This window comes from Acinonyx jubatus, chromosome X (genome assembly GCF_027475565.1).
Source record: "Acinonyx jubatus isolate Ajub_Pintada_27869175 chromosome X, VMU_Ajub_asm_v1.0, whole genome shotgun sequence".
In the NCBI taxonomy this organism is placed as follows: Eukaryota; Metazoa; Chordata; class Mammalia; order Carnivora; family Felidae; genus Acinonyx; species Acinonyx jubatus.
In genome coordinates this window covers 11,850,180-11,873,063 of record NC_069389.1, presented here as the reverse complement: position 1 = coordinate 11,873,063, position 22,884 = coordinate 11,850,180, and the positions used below count along the sequence as shown (strand labels likewise).

The window sequence follows — 22,884 nt, the reverse complement described above, 5'->3', positions numbered from 1 at the left end:
TTAATGAGAAAATGGCTCTTTGATACGGGAGGCCCCCAGGAACGTGGGTTTGTTTGACTCTTTTGAAGAGCAGACTCATGAAATAGATGAATGCCTTCAGTGACAGCTGTAGTATAACATTAAAAAAAGCATCTGGGTTGTGTGGAGAGCAATTCTTTTTTTTGTTTTCCAATATATGAAATTTATTGTCAAATTGGTTTCCATACAACACCCAGTGCTCATCCCAAAAGGTGCCCTCCTCAATACCCATCACCCACCCTCCCCTCCCTCCCACCCCCCATCAACCCTCAGTTTGTTCTCAGTTTTTAACAGTCTCTTATGCTTTGGCTCTCTCCCACGCTAACGTCTTTTTTTTTTTTTTCCTTCCCCTCCCCCATGGGTTTCTGTTAAGTTTCTCAAGATCCACATAAGAGCGAAACCATATGGTATCTGTCTTTCTCGGTATGGCTTATTTCACTTAGCATCACACTCTCCAGTTCCATCCACGTTGCTACAAAGGGCCATATTTCGTTCTTTCTCATTGCCACGTAGTATTCCATTGTGTATATAAACCACAATTTCTTTATCCATTCATCAGTTGATGGACATTTAGGCTCTTTGTGTGGAGAGCAATTCTTAGAGAAGAGTTACTTAACTCTAGGTGGTTTTTCCTCCTAGAGATGCCCGAGCCACGTATTCCACTGTTCATGCTAACACCAGTGGATATCACGACCAATGGACAGGACATATCAGGGCGAGGAGAAGTGTAACCCATGAGCCATCGGCTGAGACCAACTTAAGGTTTCAGAGGGGCAAAGTATGTGGATTTTTTTGGTTTGCATTTACCTTAAACATGAAGTCTAGCTGCAAAATGATTGCAAATGTGCTTAGTTTTCCTGCAAATGGAAGCAAATCCTAGGTGTAAAGGAATATCTGAATTTGATTTACCATGACATCTTTGAGGTGCTGTGATTTACAACAGTCCTTTCCCTCTGGTTGCCACATGCGAAATCTTCACTGCTACGACAAAAGATACGTTTTGTAAATTTTTGTTTATTTATAAATGTTAAATGACACAAATAGTTGTGTTAGATATCTTCTAGCTTCATTTAACATTTTGGCCTGTCCATTTCACTTGGTTTGGGAATTTAAGCTAATGAGTCATTTTCACATTTTTGTCCTTGCGGGGACCCCAGTAACCAGCAGTAGTTTGACAGTGTTCCTAAACAAAAGACAACTGTTAGTAGAAAAGTTGGATTAATAAATCATCTTGGGTGGGTTTGCCCTGGTTTTCTTACAGATATGCAAGCATTCGGTCCCTTATATATTTTAAAATGTAATTTTCCTCTTGGCTGTTGCGATTGCAATTAAAAGCCTTGAAAATACTGAACTTCTAACTCCACGTGGACACACGTGCTCCCGCAGGATCTTCATCACCCTCTGCCGTGCATCATTTTCCCTCTTCGTCTTGGGCGTTAAGCGGAGCATGAGGAAGTGCCTACCTCTCCAAGTCTAGAGGCTGGTTTGTTTGGAATGTGGGACCTATTTCCTGCTTGCCTTCAGATCTCAGGCTCTTTTTCAAAACCACAACACTGGAATGCCTCCCTCTCTGTCTTCCAAAGAGCTTTGCTCACTAGCGTGGCTTTTTTGCTTCCATCTCTTCATAAGACAACTCTTATTTTACTTTATTATTTTTTAAGTAGGCTCCGTGCCCAATGTGGGACTTAATTCACAACCCTGAGATCAAGAGTCGTGTGCTCTACTGACTCAGCCAAGCAGGTGCTTATTTTAAAGCGCTAAGCAATTTATTTAGCTTTGATGTTGTTTTTAAGAACACGCGGAGAATGCCCATTGATAGTGTATCTCTTAGGTTTATCTGTATAATAGAACACTACACAGACATTCAAAATAATCGGGTAGGTTGCACAACAGTGAGAATGTACCTAGCACCTCTGAACTGCACACTTAAAAATGACCAAGATGGTAAAATGTAGGTTATGTTTTATCACCATTCAATATTTTTTTCAAATTAAGACTTAAGTATATCCTCATGTATTTAAATAGGAAAAAATGTCCAAGATCTGAAGTAATTCTCTATACACAGTAACATGTTCCTACGGAACATTCTAGAGCAATGTATGCTGGATATTCTGCAATTCATGAAAGCATGCATTATGTTACTACTCAGAAAAAATTAAAAAGCACTTCAAGTGAGGATAATTGATAAAAAGTATTATCTACTTACATGAGCTGAGAATCATGGCTGCATTTAAAAATTCAATCTCCATGAAGACCTTTTAGCAATTATCATCATTCACTCACCGATGTAATGCTACTCACACAAAGAAGTGATTAATCAATTCTTTGTTCAGATAACTAGCTTTCTCAAGTTCTAGGGAAAAATCCAAGGTCAGGACTACATCTTGGGGGGTGTCAGAAAAACTCAGCAGTCAAGATAAATTGTGCTTTCATGAAATATTTTTTAAATAAAAATTCATGCAAAAAAATCCATGCTGAATGACATGTCGATATTTTCAATAAAGGTAGGATCTGGCCATCCAGGGGTTGGGGGCCCTGCCAAGCTCCTGTGACTCAGTGGTGCTGACTGCTCATTTGAATACTGATCGCTTTCGCTGCACGCCTTCCTCGGCAAATCCCCGGGGCTTCTGGCAGCGAGGGGACCTGGCACAAAGTTGACGTGACACCCAGTCTGCTAGGATCTGCGTCTATGGATGGTCTCCTTCCACAGGAACACTGGGTTGCAGGCAAATAAATGTAACATGTCCCCTCAGGCAGCCGGTGTAGATTAATACACGGGGATTCTAGCTCCACTTTGAAACGAGAGGTACCACAACTTGCTAAACCGAAAGCAACTACAGGAATTCCCTCACATTCTTCCAAGTTCTCTGTGGCCCAGGACTGTATCGTGGGTACAGTGAGGCATTTGCTTTAGATAAAAATGATGAGGATGGAAAGAATAAAAGAATCAGAGCCCGAGGGAGAAAACAAAGAAAGGAGAGGCCCGGGGAGTCAGATGTTGTGCTCCTTGACCCGTTCTCTGTTGTCGTCTTGCGATCCAATTCGGTCTTTACTGAGCAGCACGGATGGGGCTACTTTGGTCCCTGGCGGGATGCAGTTTAGGTGCTGCCTTTCGAGGCAGTTTTAATTCTGCCTTTAGGTGGCATCTTTTGACTTAGAAACGTGGGAAGACCCGGGGCACCTGGGTGGCTCAGTCAGCTAAGCGTCCGACTCTTGATTTCGGCTCAGGTCATGATCTCAGGGTCATGAGATCGAGCCCCTCATGGGGCTCTGCGCTGACAGCATGGAGCCTGCTTAGGATTCTCTCTCTCTCTCTGCACCTCCTCCGTTCCCACGCATGTACGCTCTCTCTCTCAAAATGTGAAAAATTAAAAAAACAAAAAAAAAACAAAAAAACCAAAAACACGAGAAGGCCAGTCCTGTCAGGAGAGGTGGTGGTGTACATCCTGAGAGGGCAGCCGAAGCCTCGCCGGGAGTGTTACTTGTCATTTGTAAGCACATTACAAAAGTTAGCCCACCCCACACGGTCTCACGTAAAGGATATATTTTAAAGATTCCGAGTTCTGGCACATAAGGTTATCAGGGGGAAAGGGGGAGAGAAAGAGGTGGGAGTAAAACGCACAAGTGTTGCTTAGCTCACAGTTGAGATCATCTAAATGGAAAGCCTATGCTGTTCTGTCCCAGTGGGGCTGCCGCTGGCCCAGGCTCCCGGCTCAAGCACTGAGCGTTTCCTGAGAGGACAGCCCTAGCACAGCCAAGGCCTACATGGACAGTTTTGAGGCTGGGGTCCAAGGCAGCGAGGTAACCTCTACCCTACATGCGGGCAGCTGCACGAAAAGCTTAAGTTTACCTTTTCAGTTTTCTTACTTGCCACCAGTCAGGGCAGTCTTCTCTTGGAATATGCTGCAAATTGACGTTTAGCTGGGAGCCATAGTTTTTCTTGGAGTCACTGTCATACTGGGCGACAGTGGTACTTGAAGATGGTTCATTCATTTTGAAAATAGGAACTGCTCGAGGAATCTTCAGCTTTGGAGGAGAAGAGATTTTAATATATCAGAGTGAGGCACAGATTTGTGCACTGGGAACTAACAGGCCAAGTATATCAGCTCTTAAAAAGGAAAGAAGGAGGGCAAGAAAGAAAAGAAAGGAAACTATGAAAGGAAGGAAGGAAAGAATAAGAAAGAAAAGGAAAGACAAGGAAAAGAAAAAAAAAAAGAGAAAAGAAAGAAAAGGCCGATACTAAGAATTGGCAAAGATACGGACAGAGCAACTGGAACGCTCACGCTTTACTGGTTGGGGTGCATAACCACACTGAAGAGCTGTCTGCAAGATCTAAAGCTGGGCGTGCACATACCCTATGATCCAAAAAGTCTATATGCACACCCAACATTGAAATCAAAAGACATGTAAAATAATGTTCACAGCAGAATTATCCCAATTAGATAAAACCTGGAAAGGACTGAAATGCCCATTAAAAGGGTAAAAGAATAAACATATTTTATACTAAGCAGAAGATGCTACCCTTCTGGCCCTGAAGATGGAGGAGAGGGCCAGAAACCGAGAATGCAGGTCGCCTCTAGAAGCTGGAAAAGAAGCTGGAAAAGGCAAGGAGATAAATTTTTTCCTCCTAAAGCCTCTAGAAGGAATACAGCCGTGTGGGCCCATTTTATTTTAGACTTCTGACCTTCGGCACTTCAAGAGAATACATTCGTGTTGCTTTAAGTCACAAAATTTGGGGTAATTTGTTACAGCAGCAATGAAACTACCACGGTGGTGTCCTCACACAGAATTGTATACAGCAATGAGAATCGACTACAACCATACCCTAAAGTCATAAGACAGATAATAAATGGCTCTATGCTTTCAGATTCCATTTATATAAAGGTCAATACCAAGCAAGTAATCTATGAAATTATAAATCAAGCTAGTGATTACTCTCAGGAGGATGGAGTGACCAAAAAGGAACATGATGGCACCCCTGGGGTTCTGTGACGTGCTGTTCCTTAATTTGAGTGAGAGTTACGCAGATGGGTTCCGTTTGTGAAAAGGCATCAAGCTAAACACGTAGGACTTGTATACTTTTCTAAGTGCAGGTTATATTTCAGTTAAAATTTCACAGAACAATGTATAAGCACTCAATTTAATTTTTCATACTTGTATTTTTACTTTTTTTTTTTCAGGGATCGACATCCTGGAAATTTTAGTTATGCAGGACACCGCTGTTTATGAGCTATGCCGTGGCTCTGCCCAGAGATAAATGCAGTGGAAAGTTCCCTAAACGGAAATCTGAACAGACCGGCTAGAAGGTGGATTTTTAATTTCCTCAGCTCCGCAAAGTAAGTTCTCTCCTGAATGTTCTGATAAAAACGAAACAAAGGAAAACATGCTTTTCACGATACTCGCTCTGATCCCTGATCCCTTAGGGCAACTTACAATCAAAAGAGACTTAGAAACCCTTGACCACTGATGTGCCGGCCTGATAATCTTCAGCACATTTCCCAAACAATTCCTGGCCAGAGAATAGATGCAGTGGTTTCTGGCTCCTAAATTATCCCCAGCTCTTAGATTTGTTTCAAATAAATTGTATTGGATTAGAATTTGCATACCATAAAATTTACCTTTTATAAGGGTAGAATTCAGTGACTTTCAGTAAATTTGTCAAGTCGGGCAACCACCACCACAATCCGGTCCAAGCACCTTGCTGGCACTCCTGTGGGGCCCCTGTGCACATTAGCGGCCTCTCCCCATTTCTGTCCCGGCCCCACTCCTCTCAACCTCTTGTCCCTGTAGGTTTGCTTATTCTGGACATTGCTGTTAGGTGTTTTACAAGGCCATAAATTCCAAGCTTCAGGACTAGAGCATGGACCCAAACCAAAATAGCAATGTTGCCGATAACAATAAAACCCTCAAGCCTTCATAACTGTATTAGTTTCCTTAGGCTGCCATAACAAATCGGTATGCATCTCGTGGATTAAAACAACGGAAATTTGTTCTCTCACAGTTCTGGATGCCGGGGGTCCACCATCAAGGCTTCAGCATGGCTGTGCTTCCTTTAGAAGCAATTGACATGATTTAACCTACTCCACTAGTGGATTTCTTTTTGTCCCGCATGTTGGTTCACAAAAACTATATGGTTTTGACTCGGAAAGGGAGAAGTGTGTGTGAATGTGTACCGCTGAAACTAAGTACCCAAGACACCAGAGAGCTGATGGATGGGTAGAGAGACCCTCCTTTACTTTGAGGACGGCTTCCAGAGGATCATTGGGAGGCCACTTTATGTGTCCTCTGGCATGCGAGGAGGCTGACACCTGCCTGGGAAGCCGAAAAGCAGGAGCGAAGGCTACAAACCCAGGAAGGCAGAGCAAAAGCAGAGGAGCAGCCTGTCGTGTGAGAGCAAGCCACAGACTGTGGTCCTAACCAGAGAAGTCCAGGTTTTGTTTGCTTTCCTGGAGGCCAAGTCCACCCTGGGGAGAGGGTTGGCTGGGAGCCATCTTGAAAGGAACTCTTCCTGAGATGGGTGAATTGGCTCAGCAAAATGTGAGGACCAGAAACCCCAGAGCTAAAGGTGAAGACATTCCCTGTGTCATAAAACTACATTTGGATCTGCGCTCTCGCGGCAAACCCACACAAGTTGCCCAGAGGCTAAAGAATCAGCACTGGAAAACTGTCTCACCCAGAAGCCACCCCTACCGAGTCATGATGGGATCAGCCACGTATAACTGTTTTGCATTAGACCCCCTCTTCCTGGGGCCCAACTGTGAAAGAGTCAGAAATTTCAGCTTCTTCATGACCCTCACCCGAAGCAGGCTTCCATCTGAGCCATGTGAAGGGGAGGAGTTGTCACTCAGAGTGATGTTTGGAGGGGTAGGATTATAACATCGGATGGGACAATTTAGAGGTTCTTCCCATGACTACGAGTCATTGGGAAGTTTTATTTCAAAGGAGAGTGGCCAGAAAACTGTGGCATCTCCTGGAGATTCTGTTCAGAGACAGAGAAAAAAAGCACACCAAGTGGCCTTGAAGGGATAATGGAGGGAAAGACTTAGGTTAGTTTCTGCTTGTGCCCATTCCTTCTCTAGAATATTCACATGAGGCCGACTTGGCCATGCTGGTGCTGGGGGAGGCATGGCGGTAAGTAACAGCTGCCTGTTACATGTGATGCCATCTTAAGGACTTCTCCTGCTTGCACCCATTGTTTGGTGACTCTTATGTGCTTATAGGTTAGAAAAGGCATGAACTACAACAGTATCATTCGATACTGCCATTGCTCTTGGTGATAACTCACGGTTTCCCTCTCTTTGCTGAGCAGTCTGAATGAGGCCCATATTTTCCACTCTTGAATCCGGCAACTCATGGTTTATGTAATATATCCTGACTATGCAAACATTTTTTTTGTTAATATTGACTTACCACTCTGTCTGGCAAGGTGGGAGCTCTGTGTTTCTCTTCATGGGTTGTGACGTGCAGATCAGCATCTGAAAAGCAAAGCCAAGTCGTATCAGAAGGAACTTTAAACAAAGCAAGCACCCAGTGTCATGAATGAAAAGAATGAACTAGCTTATGTGATCAGTGCTTCAGATGAAATGAATTCAGACACACCCTTTGGAGTGATGTTGTTACTTTCCCGTGTAACACCCAACTCGAACACCACTCCTCCGCCTCTGGTGATCAGTATTCTCCCCAAACAGATAAAAAATTCACATTCCTCTCAATCCTTTAAACTATTAATTTATATCTCATTTCCACCCTGTATTTGAAGTACAGATGTCTAATCTCGTTGGGTAATACCTATGAGGCTTGGGGTCAGAATCCATGTCTGATTCCTCTTGGAGTAACGCATACAAGATGCTTGTAAGTAGCTGATTTAGGAGTGAACAAACCTATCCTATGCTTTTTTTTTTTTTTCATTTCTTATGGTAGTTGTTGGTTTCTCTTTCCACTTGCACCTGTGGGTAGATGCCCAGCCATGAGGGTGAAGCCGTCAGGTGCCTTGTAAGTACAGTGGCCGTGTGGTGTACTAACCAAGCTGGAACATTCCTTACAGGGATCGGTAGCTTTTAATAATTATGCCAGGTCCCCAGCTGCAGAAGGAGACTGATGCAAACAAACTGGGGCGCATGGTAAACTTACTTATAGGCCATGTGCCCCAGGAAAGGAGTGGTCTAGGGCATTTTGGAGACAGAAGGAAGCGAAGACTCTCAACTGTTTCCTTCCAAGTAACTGTACCCAGGGGCTGCCCTGTAACTCAGCAGAGAAGGCCAAGGCAGGAAGTTCTACTTGGGCAAATAGACAATATCATAGCTGCTCATGGGCCACAGCACCCGCAAATTCTGTAGTTTTCTTCAGAGGCTGGCAAAGAGCCTGTGGCACCCAGAATGCATGGCAGATGCCATCCAGGCAGAGCCTAGGAAGATAATCCTGAGGCAGTGCTCTCTCTGGCCTTTTTCCCTCGCTTCTTCCCAGGGAGTTAGGGTGGTAAGGTCAGAGCTAGAATCTGGCCTGCTGGGTAATGATGCCAGATCTTGAACAGAATAAGTGCGGGAGATAATTAATGCTGTAAGGAAACATTATTCCTTAGTCCCTTACAGTGGAGGGAGGATCCATAGACAACAATTTCTATACAGTTCATTAAATCACTATAATTGGTGAGTATAAAGGGCAACGTGGTATACTTAAGATTAATAAATGTTCATTGTGTAGTCTAATTAAGATGGAAAACACAATGAACATTTATTCATTGATTTTGTTGCCAAATTACTAGTAACGCCATCAGTGTGACTGTCAGGGGTGAATACTGTGATGGAGTGAAGTTGAATAATAGCTCATGTCCCTGTGTGTCTTACAGTTCATGAAGTGGGATCACACCGCTGATCTCATTCAATTCGTTAAAGGTGGAATCCTCGCATATTTTGCCCAGGCTGGTAAAACCGCTCCCAGAATAAGTTCTCCTTTTTAATTTATTTGCAACTCAATATTGCTAAACAGTGATACACGTCTAAAATACGTGGGACTGCCTCATGTAAGTATCCTGGAGATGGAAGGGGACCCCATAGGGCACAAGCAGAAAACAACCTAATTCCTTCCCTCTGTTAACCCTTCAAAGCCACTGGGTGGGCTTTCTTTTCTGTCCCCAGATAAAGTCTCAGGCAGATTTTCTTAGGAATATAACTCTGGGCAGAATCTGATTGCACTTAAGGCAAACCCTTCACTACCTTCTGTGATGTTATTAAGAAACCAATAAACATGTACAGAAATGGCAAATCCTTTAAATATGCCTTTTAAAATTAGGTTGTCCGTCACTTTGGTATCTATGGTGATTAAAAGTGTTAGTTACATTTTATCCTTTGACATCTTTTTTTACAGAATGGTGGTTTTTCTGATTTATTATTTTAGGGTTATGAACCATGGTGATATGTTCACCACATTCTACCCATTTGGTGTTTATGTTAAACCGGGAAGAATTATGGGAGGAAATAAACAGCTTGATTGATTCATGATTCCAATTAAAAAAAAAAAACCTTTCTCATGAAAGAATGCCAGATGTTAATATTGTTATTATTTTAGTGAACATGACTCAATCGACTCTAGAACTGGGCTTCATCTGCCCGCTAGCATTTTTTGAGGCTGGATTTTCATGATGTCAACCAATCTGGCACATCTTGTTTTCCCGAACTTGGTGAGCTATTATGGAATTGGGCAGGTTTGCCTAACGGGGCAGCGTCCACCCCGGGTCCAGCCCAACAAAAGGGTCACATTACATGCTTCCCAGAGGGTACATCCTGGGGCCGCTTTGCAGCTCTGCTGGCAGCACAGGAACTTTCCATCCACGAAGAACCCACTGTGGTACTTGATCAGCAGGTGGGGGTTGCCCCTTATCTCTGGGGAACAGGCAGGAAGAAAACACAGCATGAGCAAACGTTGGCCCAAGAGAAGAAACACGTTCAGTAAGTGCTGTTATCACAGAACAATGAAAACCTTATTTAATGGTTCCCGAAGGATATGTCTTTCACTCAGAAGTTAATAAGCCAAAAAAAACAAGAAACCAAAAAAAACGTTGAACCTGGCATATAGTGAGAACGACACAATAACTTGTATCAGCCTTACCCAAAAAACTAGAAAATGTATATGCGGATCAACTCGGTGATCTAGGGTGTTAGAAATACATCTGTAAAGATAGTAAGGGGGTTATGGTACATGGTGTTCTCTCGTAGGAGGCTGGAGGATAGGACTAAATCTTAGCAAGAGGGAAAGAAGGTTCTCAGGAACATGTACTTCCCTCCACTCTTCATCTTGAAACATTTCAAACATACCGATGAGTTTGAAGACTGGTACAACAGACGTCCATATACCCTTCACCCAGATTCATCAATTTTTAACTGTTTGCCACATTTGCTTTATCTTTCTCTCTGTGCATACATATTCTTATTATTAAAAATGTTTTAAGTTGTTACGTTTTGTTAACCATTTGAGAGTACGTTGCAGATATCATGACCTAGAAAATATCACCCATAAATACTTCAGCACATAACTTCTGTTAGCAGCGACAGTCCCTTACACAACCGCAATACCATTATCAAATTCAGGAAACTTAACATGATACAATAGTCTTCCTGAATATTTTATATTCAATATTGTTCCAACTGTTTCAATAATACCCTTTATAATTATTCACTGTTTCTGATTGGGGATCCAATCCAGAATCACATATGGCATTTAGTTTTCTAGTTTCCCTTGATCTGGAACCATCCCTCATCCCTGCTTTGTCTTTCATGGCTTTGACTTGTTTACGCTAAAGAACGAATGGTTTGTGGGGCCCCTTTTCTAGGAATATGTGCATATTTAAAAATATATATACGGGAGTAGGGCAATGTTTAATCCAGAGAAATGAAATTCTAATACTGGAGTAGAATCCCATGTCTACACCAAATTAGCCTCTCTCAAAATACAGCGGAGAAACCCACAAGGTCTTAGTAGAGATTAGTTCAAGAAGGTTTTCTAGGTGGGGAGGGCTGGTTCTATATGTGACTTCAATTCTTTTCTTCTTGATTTTATATTCATCTTAAGGACTCCTTATATTAGTCCCAGGAGAGTTCTGCTCTGATTCAAGGAAGTGTTTGGAGATAAGAACTGCTTGGCTGGGTCAGTGGATCATATCCAATCTTTATGTATGTAAAGCATCCAGCGTAGAGTTTGGCTCAGAGCAGGTGTTCAGTGAACAGGAGGCTTTAGTGTTATCATTCCCTTAGTTTAGCTCAGCTCAGCTTAGCTGAAAGTGCTGGCATTAAAAAAAACTTCACTAAATATTAATGGGAACTAAAGGGAAATTATTACAGAAGTAACAAAAAGCAAATGGGGTTAAGAATACAATACACTAGGGGCATCTGGGTGGCTCAGTCGGTTAAACATCAGGCTCTTGATTTCGGCTCAGTTCATGATCTCACGGTCGTGAGATCGAGCCCACTGAGGATGGAGCCTGCTTGGGATTCCGTGTCTCCCTCTCTCCCTGCCCCTCCCCCACTTGCTTGTGTGCGCACATGCTCTCTCTCTCTCAAAATATATAAACATTAAAAAATAAGATTGCAACACACTAGTTTCTGACCTTGGTCCCCAAATGGCCATTGCAATTCCTTGAGCATATTACTTGCCTTCCTACTCTCCAGGCTCCTTCTGCCCCCCACCCCTACCCCACCAGGCCAGGATTCCTGTTACTTCCTACCGCACGAATGAATTTCAATTCCTGGGTGAGTAACTCTTTTCCAACCGAGTCCAAAAGTCCACGTTGTGACACTCCCACCATTTAATAATGACAAGAAGAGGAACTCACGTCTGTTAACATGTACATAGGAGTTTCCATATTTCCCCTCACGTGTATCATCTCGTTGAATCTACTCAACAGCCTTGTAGGCATCTGTTCTTGTCATGGCACTTACAGAGCTAGGTCAGCCGAGGGGCAGGGAGGTGCTGTAGCTTGCTCAAGGTCATAGACCTAGCAAGTAGCACTTCTGAGACTCAGCCCCAAGTTGTTTCTACTCAAGTCCAATGCACAGACGCCAGCTTCCCTGTCAACCCCCCTTCCGTTTTCATTTTTGGAAAGGACACGCTTTATCCACATCTGGTCAGCTGAATTCAGAACCACGGTGGCTGATGCTCCCTGAGTCCCCACTCAGTCAGCCCAAACCTCCCGACTATAGGTTACTATCTGGAAAGTTCTATGTCTCCAGCGCCAGCTCGGTTTATAATACCTGAGCTAAACAATGGACAAAAAGTCTTCATAGGGGAGAGGATTTAAGTGAGGAAACTTCTTTGTTTTCCTGTGGCAGGTTGGCCAGCCTGACAGCTGATACCATGCTCCTCTTTTGTTTCCTTCAACCTGACAGCCGATCTCACCCACCTTCTCTCTTCCTGTTTTCCAGCATGAAGGCTGGAAACCCCAGATACTGTCTTCCGGCCTCCCCTGCACGTAGAAATGGCCGTGGGATACAGTTCTGGCCAGTATGACACGTGCACAAGTTTGCAGGTTACGCTTGTGGAGAAGCTCAGAGCCTTTCCCAGGGCCTCCCAGAGCCTTTCCCAGATGGCAGAGCAGAAGGTTAGGAGGAGCCTGGGTCTTTACCCGACTTCACTGGGCTGCTGCATTGGCCCTGGGCCATCTCCCTCTGGACTTGCTAACCGTGTGAGGGGAACAAATGTGCATTTGTTTCAGCCAGCGTCCGGTGTCGTTTTTTTTTTTTTTAAGTTTGTTTATTTTGAGAGAAAGACAGAGGGAAGGAGGGAGGGAGGGGGAGACACACACACACACACACACACACACACACACAGAAAATCTCAAAGGCTCCATGCTGTACAGAGCCAGATGCGGGGCTCGAACCCACGAACCGTGAGATCACCACCTGAGCCAAAGTCAAGAGTTGGAGGCTTGACCGGCTGAGCCACCCAGGTGCCTCTGTTTAGTGTCTTTTTACCTGCACCCGCAAGCATTACTAACTGATACAGATGGCTTACTGTGCATGTGGTGGCCCTGGTGATAGGGCCTCTCTGAAGTTTTATGAGGGGCTAGGAGATTCACCTTTGCTTCTCTGTCCCTGCCTTGCTTTGTTTTCCATCTGCCTTTACCCGAGCTTCCCAGGGCCAAACCCAAAGCTGCCTGCCATATATAGTTCCAGAAGGACCCACAAAGGACTCTAGGGCATGACTGATAGCTGCACACAGGAGGTGTCTACATAGCAGCTACTCCTACGAAGCCCCCCCGCCAAAGGAGACTGAGTGGGGAGCATCTCAAACCCCTCCTGGAGGCCCCACTATAACCACAGGGGCTCACGTGGGTGTGGAGGATACTTTAGTGTATATGTGCGTCATTTGTGTGTGGCTCATGATCACTCGAGGAAAAAAGAAATGTGATCTCCCATTTCACAGGTTGGGAAACTGAGATCCAGAGACATGAGATGGTTTTATTAGGTGACACAGCAAAGCAGGACTTGGACGCGGATTTGTCTGTCTCTAAGAGGGATGCCCTTCTCATTTCACCCCGCTGGTAGCGGGTAGAGGGAGGCTACTCCCCTCACCAGACCACTCAACCTACAGAATAGGGGGCCAAACTCTTTCGTGCAAAGGGAAGATGAAGTCCTGCGTGTGGAACAAGAAAAAAAGGATGTATTTGCACCAAAGTCAGTCGTCGTCTACAGTGGTATAATTTGAAGTATACGGAAAAAGAACCCGCATCTAAAACTTAAATGAATTAAAACAAAACCGTACCCTGCCTGGGGGCTTAGTACCTGAAATCACACCAATAGAGTCATTCATTTGAGTCATATACTGTCCTCACACTCTGACCTACCTTTAAAATAAAAACATCCCAGGGAAAAATATCATAGCACGAAATTACTAACCATTTTGTCTCTTCTGCCAAAGGTGGTCACCAGAGCAGCCTAAGAATCCCTGAGTAGAAGCTTCATTAAATCCCCAGTTTTGCCTAGCATTTCTACTGCCCTGGTTCAAAAGCTGGGTTTGGGCCACCAAGTTACGAGCTCTCCATTATTAGGTACGCGACACCGGCCACGTCTCTTTAATTCCACTCATCTGAGAAAAGGAGAATAATATTACCCCCTTCCATAGAGCTGTCGAGAGGATTACTTAAGAAAATATTTTACAGCGTACTTGCCACAGTAGTTGGCAGATATTGAGTACTTGGTAAGTATTAGATAGAACTTTCTGTAAACATCCAAAGTCCAGTAGCCACAGGCCCCATGAGAACCTAGACTTTGCCCTGGTAAAGGCACAGCGGGTGGAGAGCAGGTGGTCTGGCTTCCCCCGTGCTGCTGGGAGGACACAATAGCCGCTCTGTGTGGGTGGGGAGCGGGGAGGAAGGGAATCGGATCCACAGGCTCGCCCCGTGTAACAATGAGAATGCAAAATGAGAATGAGCATGACCCATTTTCTGAGGTTCCTAGGAAAAGCAGTGGATTCTCCCTTGGCAGAGGGTCCTTTTACTGCCATATCTTTCCTCCACGGAGCCTCAACAGAACTCAATTGGTGGCTATCTTTTATGACTTTTCCAAATTACCTTTTTGTAATGCTTTCAACCACTGACTTCGGCTCTCTTCATTTGATGCGTAGACATAGAGAAGCCCGTCTTTATAGACAATCTGGAAAGGAAGAGATTGGGTTCATTGAGATATAATTGCATCCATGGTTCATTCCGGGGCAACTGCACATTTTCTGGGATCCAAAAGAAAAGTTGAGTTTGCTTATGAAATATGCAATACCTTTGGAATTAGATAAAAAAATCTAGTTCTTTTTATCCTCCACCCCCCCCCCCCCAGTTTGTTTTCTCCCAGACACTTCTACATTTGGGAAAATCATGGCAATGAGGCATCCGACATTCGTGAACACTGAGGTCCCAGAGGTCCCAGCATACATGCCCTGGACCATGGAGAATTATGAAAGTACAAAATGTTAGCTATGACAGGTGTCTTAGGAATGTTCTGGTCCATTCATCAACCCAGTGCATGACTCTCTTTATACCCCATTTGAAAATGTTTACCTGTTCTATCCTTAAAAATATCTTCAGGGATGAAATGTCCTTTACCTTTGCTATACCACCCTTGGCAATTTCCATATAATCTGATCATTATATAGTTCCTGCTTATATTGAGTAAAAATCTGTCTCCCTGTTACTTTGTTTCCTTGGGTCATGTCCCACCCTGGGAATCCCCAGCATAAATCATTTTCTCTTCTTTAAGATGCTTGTTTAAATGTTGGAACATTATAATGTCTTCCCCAGATCGTTCTCTAGTTTATTGCATTTTCGTGGGTAAATGTTACAGGCCATTTATTAAATATCTACTACTGTCTGGAATCTTTCCTAGATACTTTAAGATTTTAATCCTATTTCAACTCTATGAAATATATACGATTATGCCCACTTTGTAAATGAAGAAACCAACTCAGATAGAGGGTTGAATGTGTTGTCTATGGTAATAGACAAATATAAGCCGTGGAGTTAGGAGCTCTGTGCGCCTCCAAAGCCTGTGTTCTTTTGAGTGTTCCATGCTTCTGTGATAAGAATATGAAGCATCTTCTGTGAGCACACATTCCCCTGGTTTCTTCCAACTGGGCAATGTTTACTTTTAAAATAGGAAGTATGGGGGCGCCTGGGTGGCTCAGTCGGTTGAGCATCCGACTTCAGCTCAGGTCATGATCTCACGGTCTGTGAGTTCGAACCCCACATCGGGCTCTGTGCTGACAGCTCGGAGCCTGGAGCCTGCTTCGGATTCTGTGTCTCCCTCTCTCTCTGCCCCTCCCCCGCTCATGCTCTATCTCTCTCTGTCAAAAATAAATAAAACATTAAAAAAATTTTTTTAAATAGGAAGTATGGCCTGTTCACCAACCAGATGATTTTATTTCATTTTTGGCCACAGTTCCCTCGAGTCACTACCCCTGGGTAGTCTGACCTTCGGAAGGACAGTCGGTCTGTCTGCCTTTAGATCGGAAAGATAAGGATTAATGATGTAATAAAACTAGGGCACGATGCAGATCAAGCCGCTTCCAAAGGGTACCGTAGGCACACTTTCTGCACCATACCATTGCATAAAATACTTCAGGGTAAAATGCAAACTCCTTAGTATGCTGTGCGAAGCCTTTCATGATATGGCCGTGCCCACCTTTCCAGGCTCATGTCCTTAACTTGCTCACAAGGCTGGTGTTATTCCTGCTTCACCTACAGGGCCTTGACATCTGCTGTTTCTTTTGTTTCACTGCCCTTCCTGTTTTTGCTGGGCTAACCTCTGGTCTTTCTTAACCTGAGGGTCACTTCCAATAGATAGATCATCTCCCTGACCTTTGGGAGTGAGGACTGAGCTTCCGCTTCCTGGGTCACCATGGCTCCTCTGCAGACCTTCATCTTAACACTCACCCTCACTGCCTTATAATTATCTGGAAATGCCTTGGGGACAAGGATGGCATTTGACTCCTTATAGTGTGTCTAGTACCTTGTAGCCCCTTGGAAGTGCTTAGCAGTGTTTGATGAAAGATTGTGAGGCCCCAGGACAAGTCAGGCCACTGTGGCTACTTGCTCATCCTTTCTTTTCTCCCTCCAAGCGAAGCAGATAGGTAGGTAGAATTTCAGCAAAATGCCCAGCTCCCATCTGGGGACGTGTCAAGCCTTGTCACTGTCTTCATCGTTTGGCAACACCTTTGGTTATCGACCATAAACTGAGTTCACAATCGAAAATATTAAAACAAAAGCCATCCGCCCAATAGAACGTTGTCCCTGCCCCGCCCCTTACCTGAAACGGATACTGTCTTTCCACAGGGGTCTGCTCCTCAAGGTTTACTTTCTCCACGCATCTGATTTTCTTAATCTCAATTGATCCTTTTCTGCTGCCTCTTTTCTGAATTAAAAACCAAAATATTAGATGCCTCATGCAATGCACAATGGCACACAAGGAAAAGCATAAAGTGAAGGTTATCCTAGGAGGGAGATTGAGAGGTGGGATGGCTATGTGAGAATTCTTCCAATTATTCCATCGTGGTCAAAATCCAATGGCAACAGAATATGTTTTCGAGTGTGGACACAAGCTCATATATAGGCCTCCAAAAGCAAGTCTTCAAGCAGTACTTAATTTTTGTTTGATAATCTTGAAACACATTTCCAATCACCTGTCACGTGCTTGCTTTCCACTTGGGAAAATCAAAATTTAACTCCAGGAAGCATCTTAATTTTGTTCCAGTTTTAAGACAGTCTTTCAGTATTTCTGCTCTGATAGAATTCTCAGCTTTATAGAAATAGTCTTATTTCCAGCAGAGTGTTAAGGCAGTGTTTCTTATCTTCAGCACTCTTTGGGGCCAGATCGTTCTCTGTTGTGGGGGCTGTTCGGCACGTTATAGGATGTTTGGCAGTAACTCTGGCCTGTACCCACTAGATGCCAGTAGCACACCCCCCCCCATCATGATAACCAAAAATGTCCCCTGGGGGGGCCAAATCCCCCTCAGTTGAGGACCACTGTTCTAAAGGGTACAATTTGCCTTAGTAAAGTTAGCCAGTATTTTAAAGCCCTTTATCTTGAATTACTCATACCTTGGTTAAGAAAAGACCATGTGATAAGTGAGGGCAAGTTGATCTTTACTATGTAAGCTAAGAAGCATGACATTGTTCCATTATAATTAAGCACTTTGTGGAGACTCAAGAAAAATAAACAGTACAAAAACAATGGAATAAGTAGGGTCTCACCATTTTGTCATATTCATAGTAGGAGAGATTTGTTTTGGTTAAAACAAAAAGCCTCTCTTTGTAATTACTTGGCGACATTTTCTTTTTTTGCTGTGACCTTTTGAGAAGCAGTTCTTCTAGAATGGATTTTGTGTCCATATCGTCGTCCTAAATAAAATAAAATAATGAAAATGAGTGTGTGTAGCACCCAGCGACGTTCTCTTTTAGCCTTCAGAATTTTTAGCCAACTCTTTGTCAGTCAGGGATAATATAAATAATATAATTTCTAAAACTTATATTTAGGACTAGAGAAAAAAATTTAACTAAGCAGTCTCTTAAATACACATGCACCTGCCCTTCATTCCTACTGCTTTGGCTCTGACTGGTATAAATATGTTGATTTGTTTACGATATTTTATGTATCGTACTCGTCCCATTCTGGCTCATAAACCCACCATCGTTGCACCTGCCCCCAGACCACCTTATCGAAGGTCTCCTTATTCCTTAAGCATTCTACGGGCATTTGTTGAATCGAATTGGATTTGCTCAAACTTTGAAATATTTGGACTCCAGACAGCTCACCATGTCTGAAGTGATTGGCCAACAAATTTCTCTCTGTCAATGTGACTCCTCTTTGACCAAATCATCCAAACCACTGTGAGACTCTGATAGCATTGTAAGTGCTACCCACAGTTCCTGATCATAATCAGAGCTTTAACATAAAGGGCACGGATATGATTTTCAGGATTTCTGAGAACAAAACATTTAAAAAATGCTACCCAAATCAATTTTTAAGAAACTGAAAAAAAATTGGTACCTTACAAACTGAAAACAGTCTTGATTTTCCTTCCCGAACCATGTTGCCGTGAAAGTTTAAAGTATTTCTAAAAAATAAATACATTAACTTTCTGGTGCTACTAAGACTGTTGCTTCACCCTCAAGTCTGATATCAGATCTGGTAACGAAAAGTAATGTTTTGTTTTGTTTTGTTTTGTTTTGTTTTAAAGTGATGTTAAGTAGTGGGCCGCAAAAGGTAAACTTCTTAAGTTCTTTGTTTTGTGAAATCTCAGGATTATTAGCAGTCAGAGGTTCAATAATTTCTATCGTTCTTTGTCTACTGATAATCTGCGTATCGTTAACTTTACTCACCTTACATTTGATCAGCTCGGGTGTGCTTGTGGGTCCTTAACGTCGAGTCAACTCTCGAGGTCTAAGCAAAAAGTTACTGTCCTGAGGCACAGGTGCTCATATTCCCTCTGGCTATGCCAAGATCATGGATTACAAAGAACATATTTGCATCCTATTTATCACTCTCTATCAGGAAGCACCCACAGAGGCACTGCTCTGTGTGGATGGGAGAGGATGCCAAGTGAATCTGTCCAATCGTTAAAGGCCACTTCTCACTGGCCCAGAGCGTGATGGGCCCACTATGGCAGGGAAGCGGGAAGGAAGGGAGACACATTGAATAAACCACCATCAGGTCCAGCCAGCTTCCCTCCTGACATAGACCACACCACTGTAGAAACGGGAATCAAAAAGTCAGCGTATGTTCATTATTTATACAGATGAAGTGACTATTAATCCCTCAAATGTTCTCCAAGGGCATCGATTGCTTTAGAGGCAGAAGTAATGGAAATCTTATCCATTATAAATCTTATCCATCGGTCACTTTTTGTTTTGAATATCGTTTTATCTGGAAAGAAAAGCATAATTCCTTTGGGAAAGTAGAATGGGTTTCTTTTGACCACAGTGGGTGCTATTTGTCATGGTCACTGGTTTCTTGGCCCCTGGACTCAAAGATGGGGCAGAGGTCGGGGGTAGTAAACCCAGCAGGACCTGGGAAGACAGGTACACCTACTTTTCACCTTTGCCTTCCTTAGAAACTCTACACATATGCCTGGTCAGATAAGATTCTTTCCTTTCCTTTCCTTTCCTTTCCTTTCCTTTCCTTTCCTTTCCTTTCCTTTCCTTTCCTTTTCTTTTCTTTTCATTTCTTAGAGGCACAAGCAGTGCAGAGGCAGAGAGAGGAGAGACAGAATCCCAACCAGGTTCCACACCCAGTGTGGAGCCCGACACAGGGCTCAAACCCATGACCCTGAGATCATGATATGAGCCAAAATCAAGAGTTGGATGCTCAACTGACTGAGCCACCCAGGCGTTCCCAGATAAGATTATTTCCTATACCCAGAGTCAATGGCCGGAAGAGATTTGCTTGAAGGGTTACTGAAACTGTGCAGGGTCTAGTGTTTTTGAGTTAATTCCCCTCTTGGGAAGCCATACCACACACTGGGTATAGTTTTAGGGCACTTTTGCCTTTTATATTCCTGCAATTAAAAGTTTTACTAAGAAAGCATAAAAAAAAAAACTGTGAAAACTTTTGTCAAATGTCTTTTGTCTCCACAGCTAGAACATGACTCCTCAAAGCAGAATGCAAATTAAATAGATCTGATTAGTTGAATAGAAAGTTTACTTTTCAAAATAAGAGAGAAAGTTTACTTTTCAAAACTTTTTCAGATACTGAATGGACTTGTCACACTAAGAGCACTGTTTTAAAAATGCAAACTGCAATGTCAATGTATAAGCAGCCTTTCCTAGTACACATGCTTTTCTGTTTATAGAACTTTTACATTCATTACATTAAAATTTGGGGGAGGGAAATTTTATCTAAAAAATCAGTATGGTGAATTGCAGAAATCACCGAGAAATGAAATTCACAAAGTTGCTTTTGTATCTTGAGGGGAAGAAGAAAATGGGCTCAAAAGGACCGTTCCAAGTCCTTGGACACACTTTCTGATATATCTCCAAGGCTTTATGCATGTTGTTGCACCTGATGCCACATAATTTGTCAAATTGCAACAAATTTGTTCATTCCAAAGTCCTGCCTTTTGTGAATTTTTTGGCCTTCATTTCTAAAATCAGATGTGATGTATGTTTATTCTACAAAGTGAAGAACTACAAATAAGCAACGGAAAAAAACCTGTTAACATCTTGGTGAACACACGTCTAGATTCTTTTGAATACATACGTGCACATGTTTATTTTCACAAAAATGAGTTCGCACTCTGTGCAGATAGGTCTGCAATCTGTCGTTCTCGTGTAACACACGTCTGGAGCCACATGTCTTTGGAGACCTTCAGAGTTCAACTCTGTCAGCAGGCCCCGGAGCTTCCTAACACCCTTGAAGAGCCCCATTTTGATTACTCATGCTTTTTGTCTCATCCAGATCAGTTTCTTCTAAGACCACATCTGGCTCTTGCTCAGGTTTGGACCTGCCTTTCTACTTCTATTTGCTTCTATCTCTTCCTTGTACTTCTCTCTTCTCCTAGATTAGCCTAGATTCCAAATGGAAGGCATTTTTATGGTCTCCCTTGGTATAGGAAGAGATAACCAGTGGTGATGACTAATTTTTAGCAATGCAATGTTTCCTCCCTGTGTTAGGACAATAAGTCACCAGGCTCAGGTACCACTGTTGACTCAAATGCCTGTCCGACAACTGGCAAATCTGGCTCTGTGTACCCATATTTAAGGGAAATTCAATTGGGAAGGCTCAGAAGACTTTCAAAATGAAACAAGATCCTAAAGCTAGTTTGTATTAGCCAGAAATCGATTTCCATAGGGGAGCCGGTGGAATGCGGCGGGTGTCTCATATTACCACCTACATGGTATAGACACATCAATTTGCCTACCAAATAGCCCAGGCTGCCTATTTCCATAAGCGCGTGAAACTAGAAAGATTAAAGTGCAGGGGACGCAAAAACAAGAACCAGCACCCAAAACACTGGCAGAAATCGACATAGTATTTTCTCTTAGGAAGCCAGCAACCATTATGTCACTTTCACACTGAAGGTGCCTACTGAGTGACCATGACTTGGAAGCACCATGCTTATTTAACATTTGTGAGGAACCATTAGCAGGAGAGTAAGGAGGTCACTCTGCAGGTCTCTCCAGCACACTCGATTTCGATTTCGAGCCTGCAGCAGGCCGGACATCAAGCGAGTGGTTCCCCAAATGAGGACCAGCCCTCCACTGCCCGAGAGATCAGGAGCAGACTTGAGGGATAGGTTTCATAACTGATTAGCGTTCCGGGCAGCCGGAGGGTGGTGGACTGAGAAGGCACGGAGGAGCCTATAGGGCTGTCATTTGTGTGCTGTGTCACCCTGACCAAGGCCCTGGCCTGTCCTAAGCTTCAGCTTTCTGACCTGTAAGATGAGATGGGTCACGCCTCTGTCGTTTTCTGTGGCTTGAATGAGAAAGCTACGGGAAAGTTCTGGGCGCATTAGGGGCACTGAATCATGGTTAAGAAAGCAAAGGGTAGAGGGGCGCCTGGGTGGCTCAGTCGGTTGAGTGTCTGACTTCAGCTCGGGTCAGGATCTCACGTTTCTTGAGTTCGAGCCCCGCATCAGGCTCTCTGCTGTCAGCACAGCCCCTCTCTCTGCCCCTCTCCTGCTGGCGCGCTCTCTCTCTCAGAAATAAATAAATGTTAAAAAAAAGAAAAACAGAAAGGTGGAAAGAAATGACTCAAGTGCTAGAGCAGAGTCCAGGATCTCTTTGCCCTGAAAGGCCTGAGGAAGGAAAGTCATTTCTTAAGATAATCAAGAAAGACATTATGGAAGGGAGGCATTAGAACCAGACCTTGAAGGATATGAGCGATCGAATCCTAGCTCACATTTAAGGAGGGTGTGCCCTACGCCAGGCACTGTTTAAAGCAGCTTAAAAATTTGCATTTGTTTACCCTGTAGAATAGGCCAGACTCCCCCCCCCCCCCCCCCCCCCCCCGCCTCCCGTCCTATGGGGTATGTCCTAATTCAGTTACCCTATGGGGTGGTTAGGAAAAAAGCAAAAAGTGATAAATCCTTGTCCTAATACTTTATGCTGAATTAGTAGCCCATAACACTGCTTAGGTGATACAGGTTGGTGTGGGCAAAAGCACCACGCTGGCAGGTTCAAATCCCTGCTCTGTCTCTGTCTCTGTGCAACCTGGCCTGTTACTTAACCCTGCTAAACCCCAGCTTCCCCATCTGTAAAGGGACTAAAACAATAACCACGTCAAAGGTTTATGAGGATCAAGAGAAAATGGCGGTATGATGCCTAGCAGGCTAGTAGATATTCCTAAACTCCGTACCCCTTCCCCTCATCACTCCATATGTAAAATTAAAAAA

The 22,884-nt window shown here is 43.5% G+C and overlaps 1 protein-coding gene across 4 annotated transcripts in view; it reads right to left on the bottom strand.

Moving 5' to 3' along the window:
• BMX (BMX non-receptor tyrosine kinase) overlaps window positions 1-22,884 on the bottom strand; it is a 52,462-nt gene that overhangs the window by 28,522 nt on the left and 1,056 nt on the right. For 2 of the 4 annotated variants that reach the window (XM_053202101.1, XM_027054542.2), the window contains exons 2-8: window positions 17,747-17,893; window positions 16,803-16,907; window positions 14,579-14,660; window positions 9,777-9,896; window positions 7,429-7,493; window positions 3,869-4,044; window positions 928-999 (exon numbers count right to left, since the gene is read on the bottom strand). In XM_053202101.1, coding sequence (XP_053058076.1) covers window positions 928-999; window positions 3,869-4,044; window positions 7,429-7,493; window positions 9,777-9,896; window positions 14,579-14,660; window positions 16,803-16,907; window positions 17,747-17,893 — 767 coding nt within the window. Of the gene's footprint in view, window positions 1-927; window positions 1,000-3,868; window positions 4,045-7,428; window positions 7,494-9,776; window positions 9,897-14,578; window positions 14,661-16,802; window positions 16,908-17,746; window positions 17,894-18,874; window positions 19,695-22,884 lie in introns of those variants that run through there. The other 2 variants (XM_053202103.1, XM_053202102.1) reach the window with 2 other exon arrangements.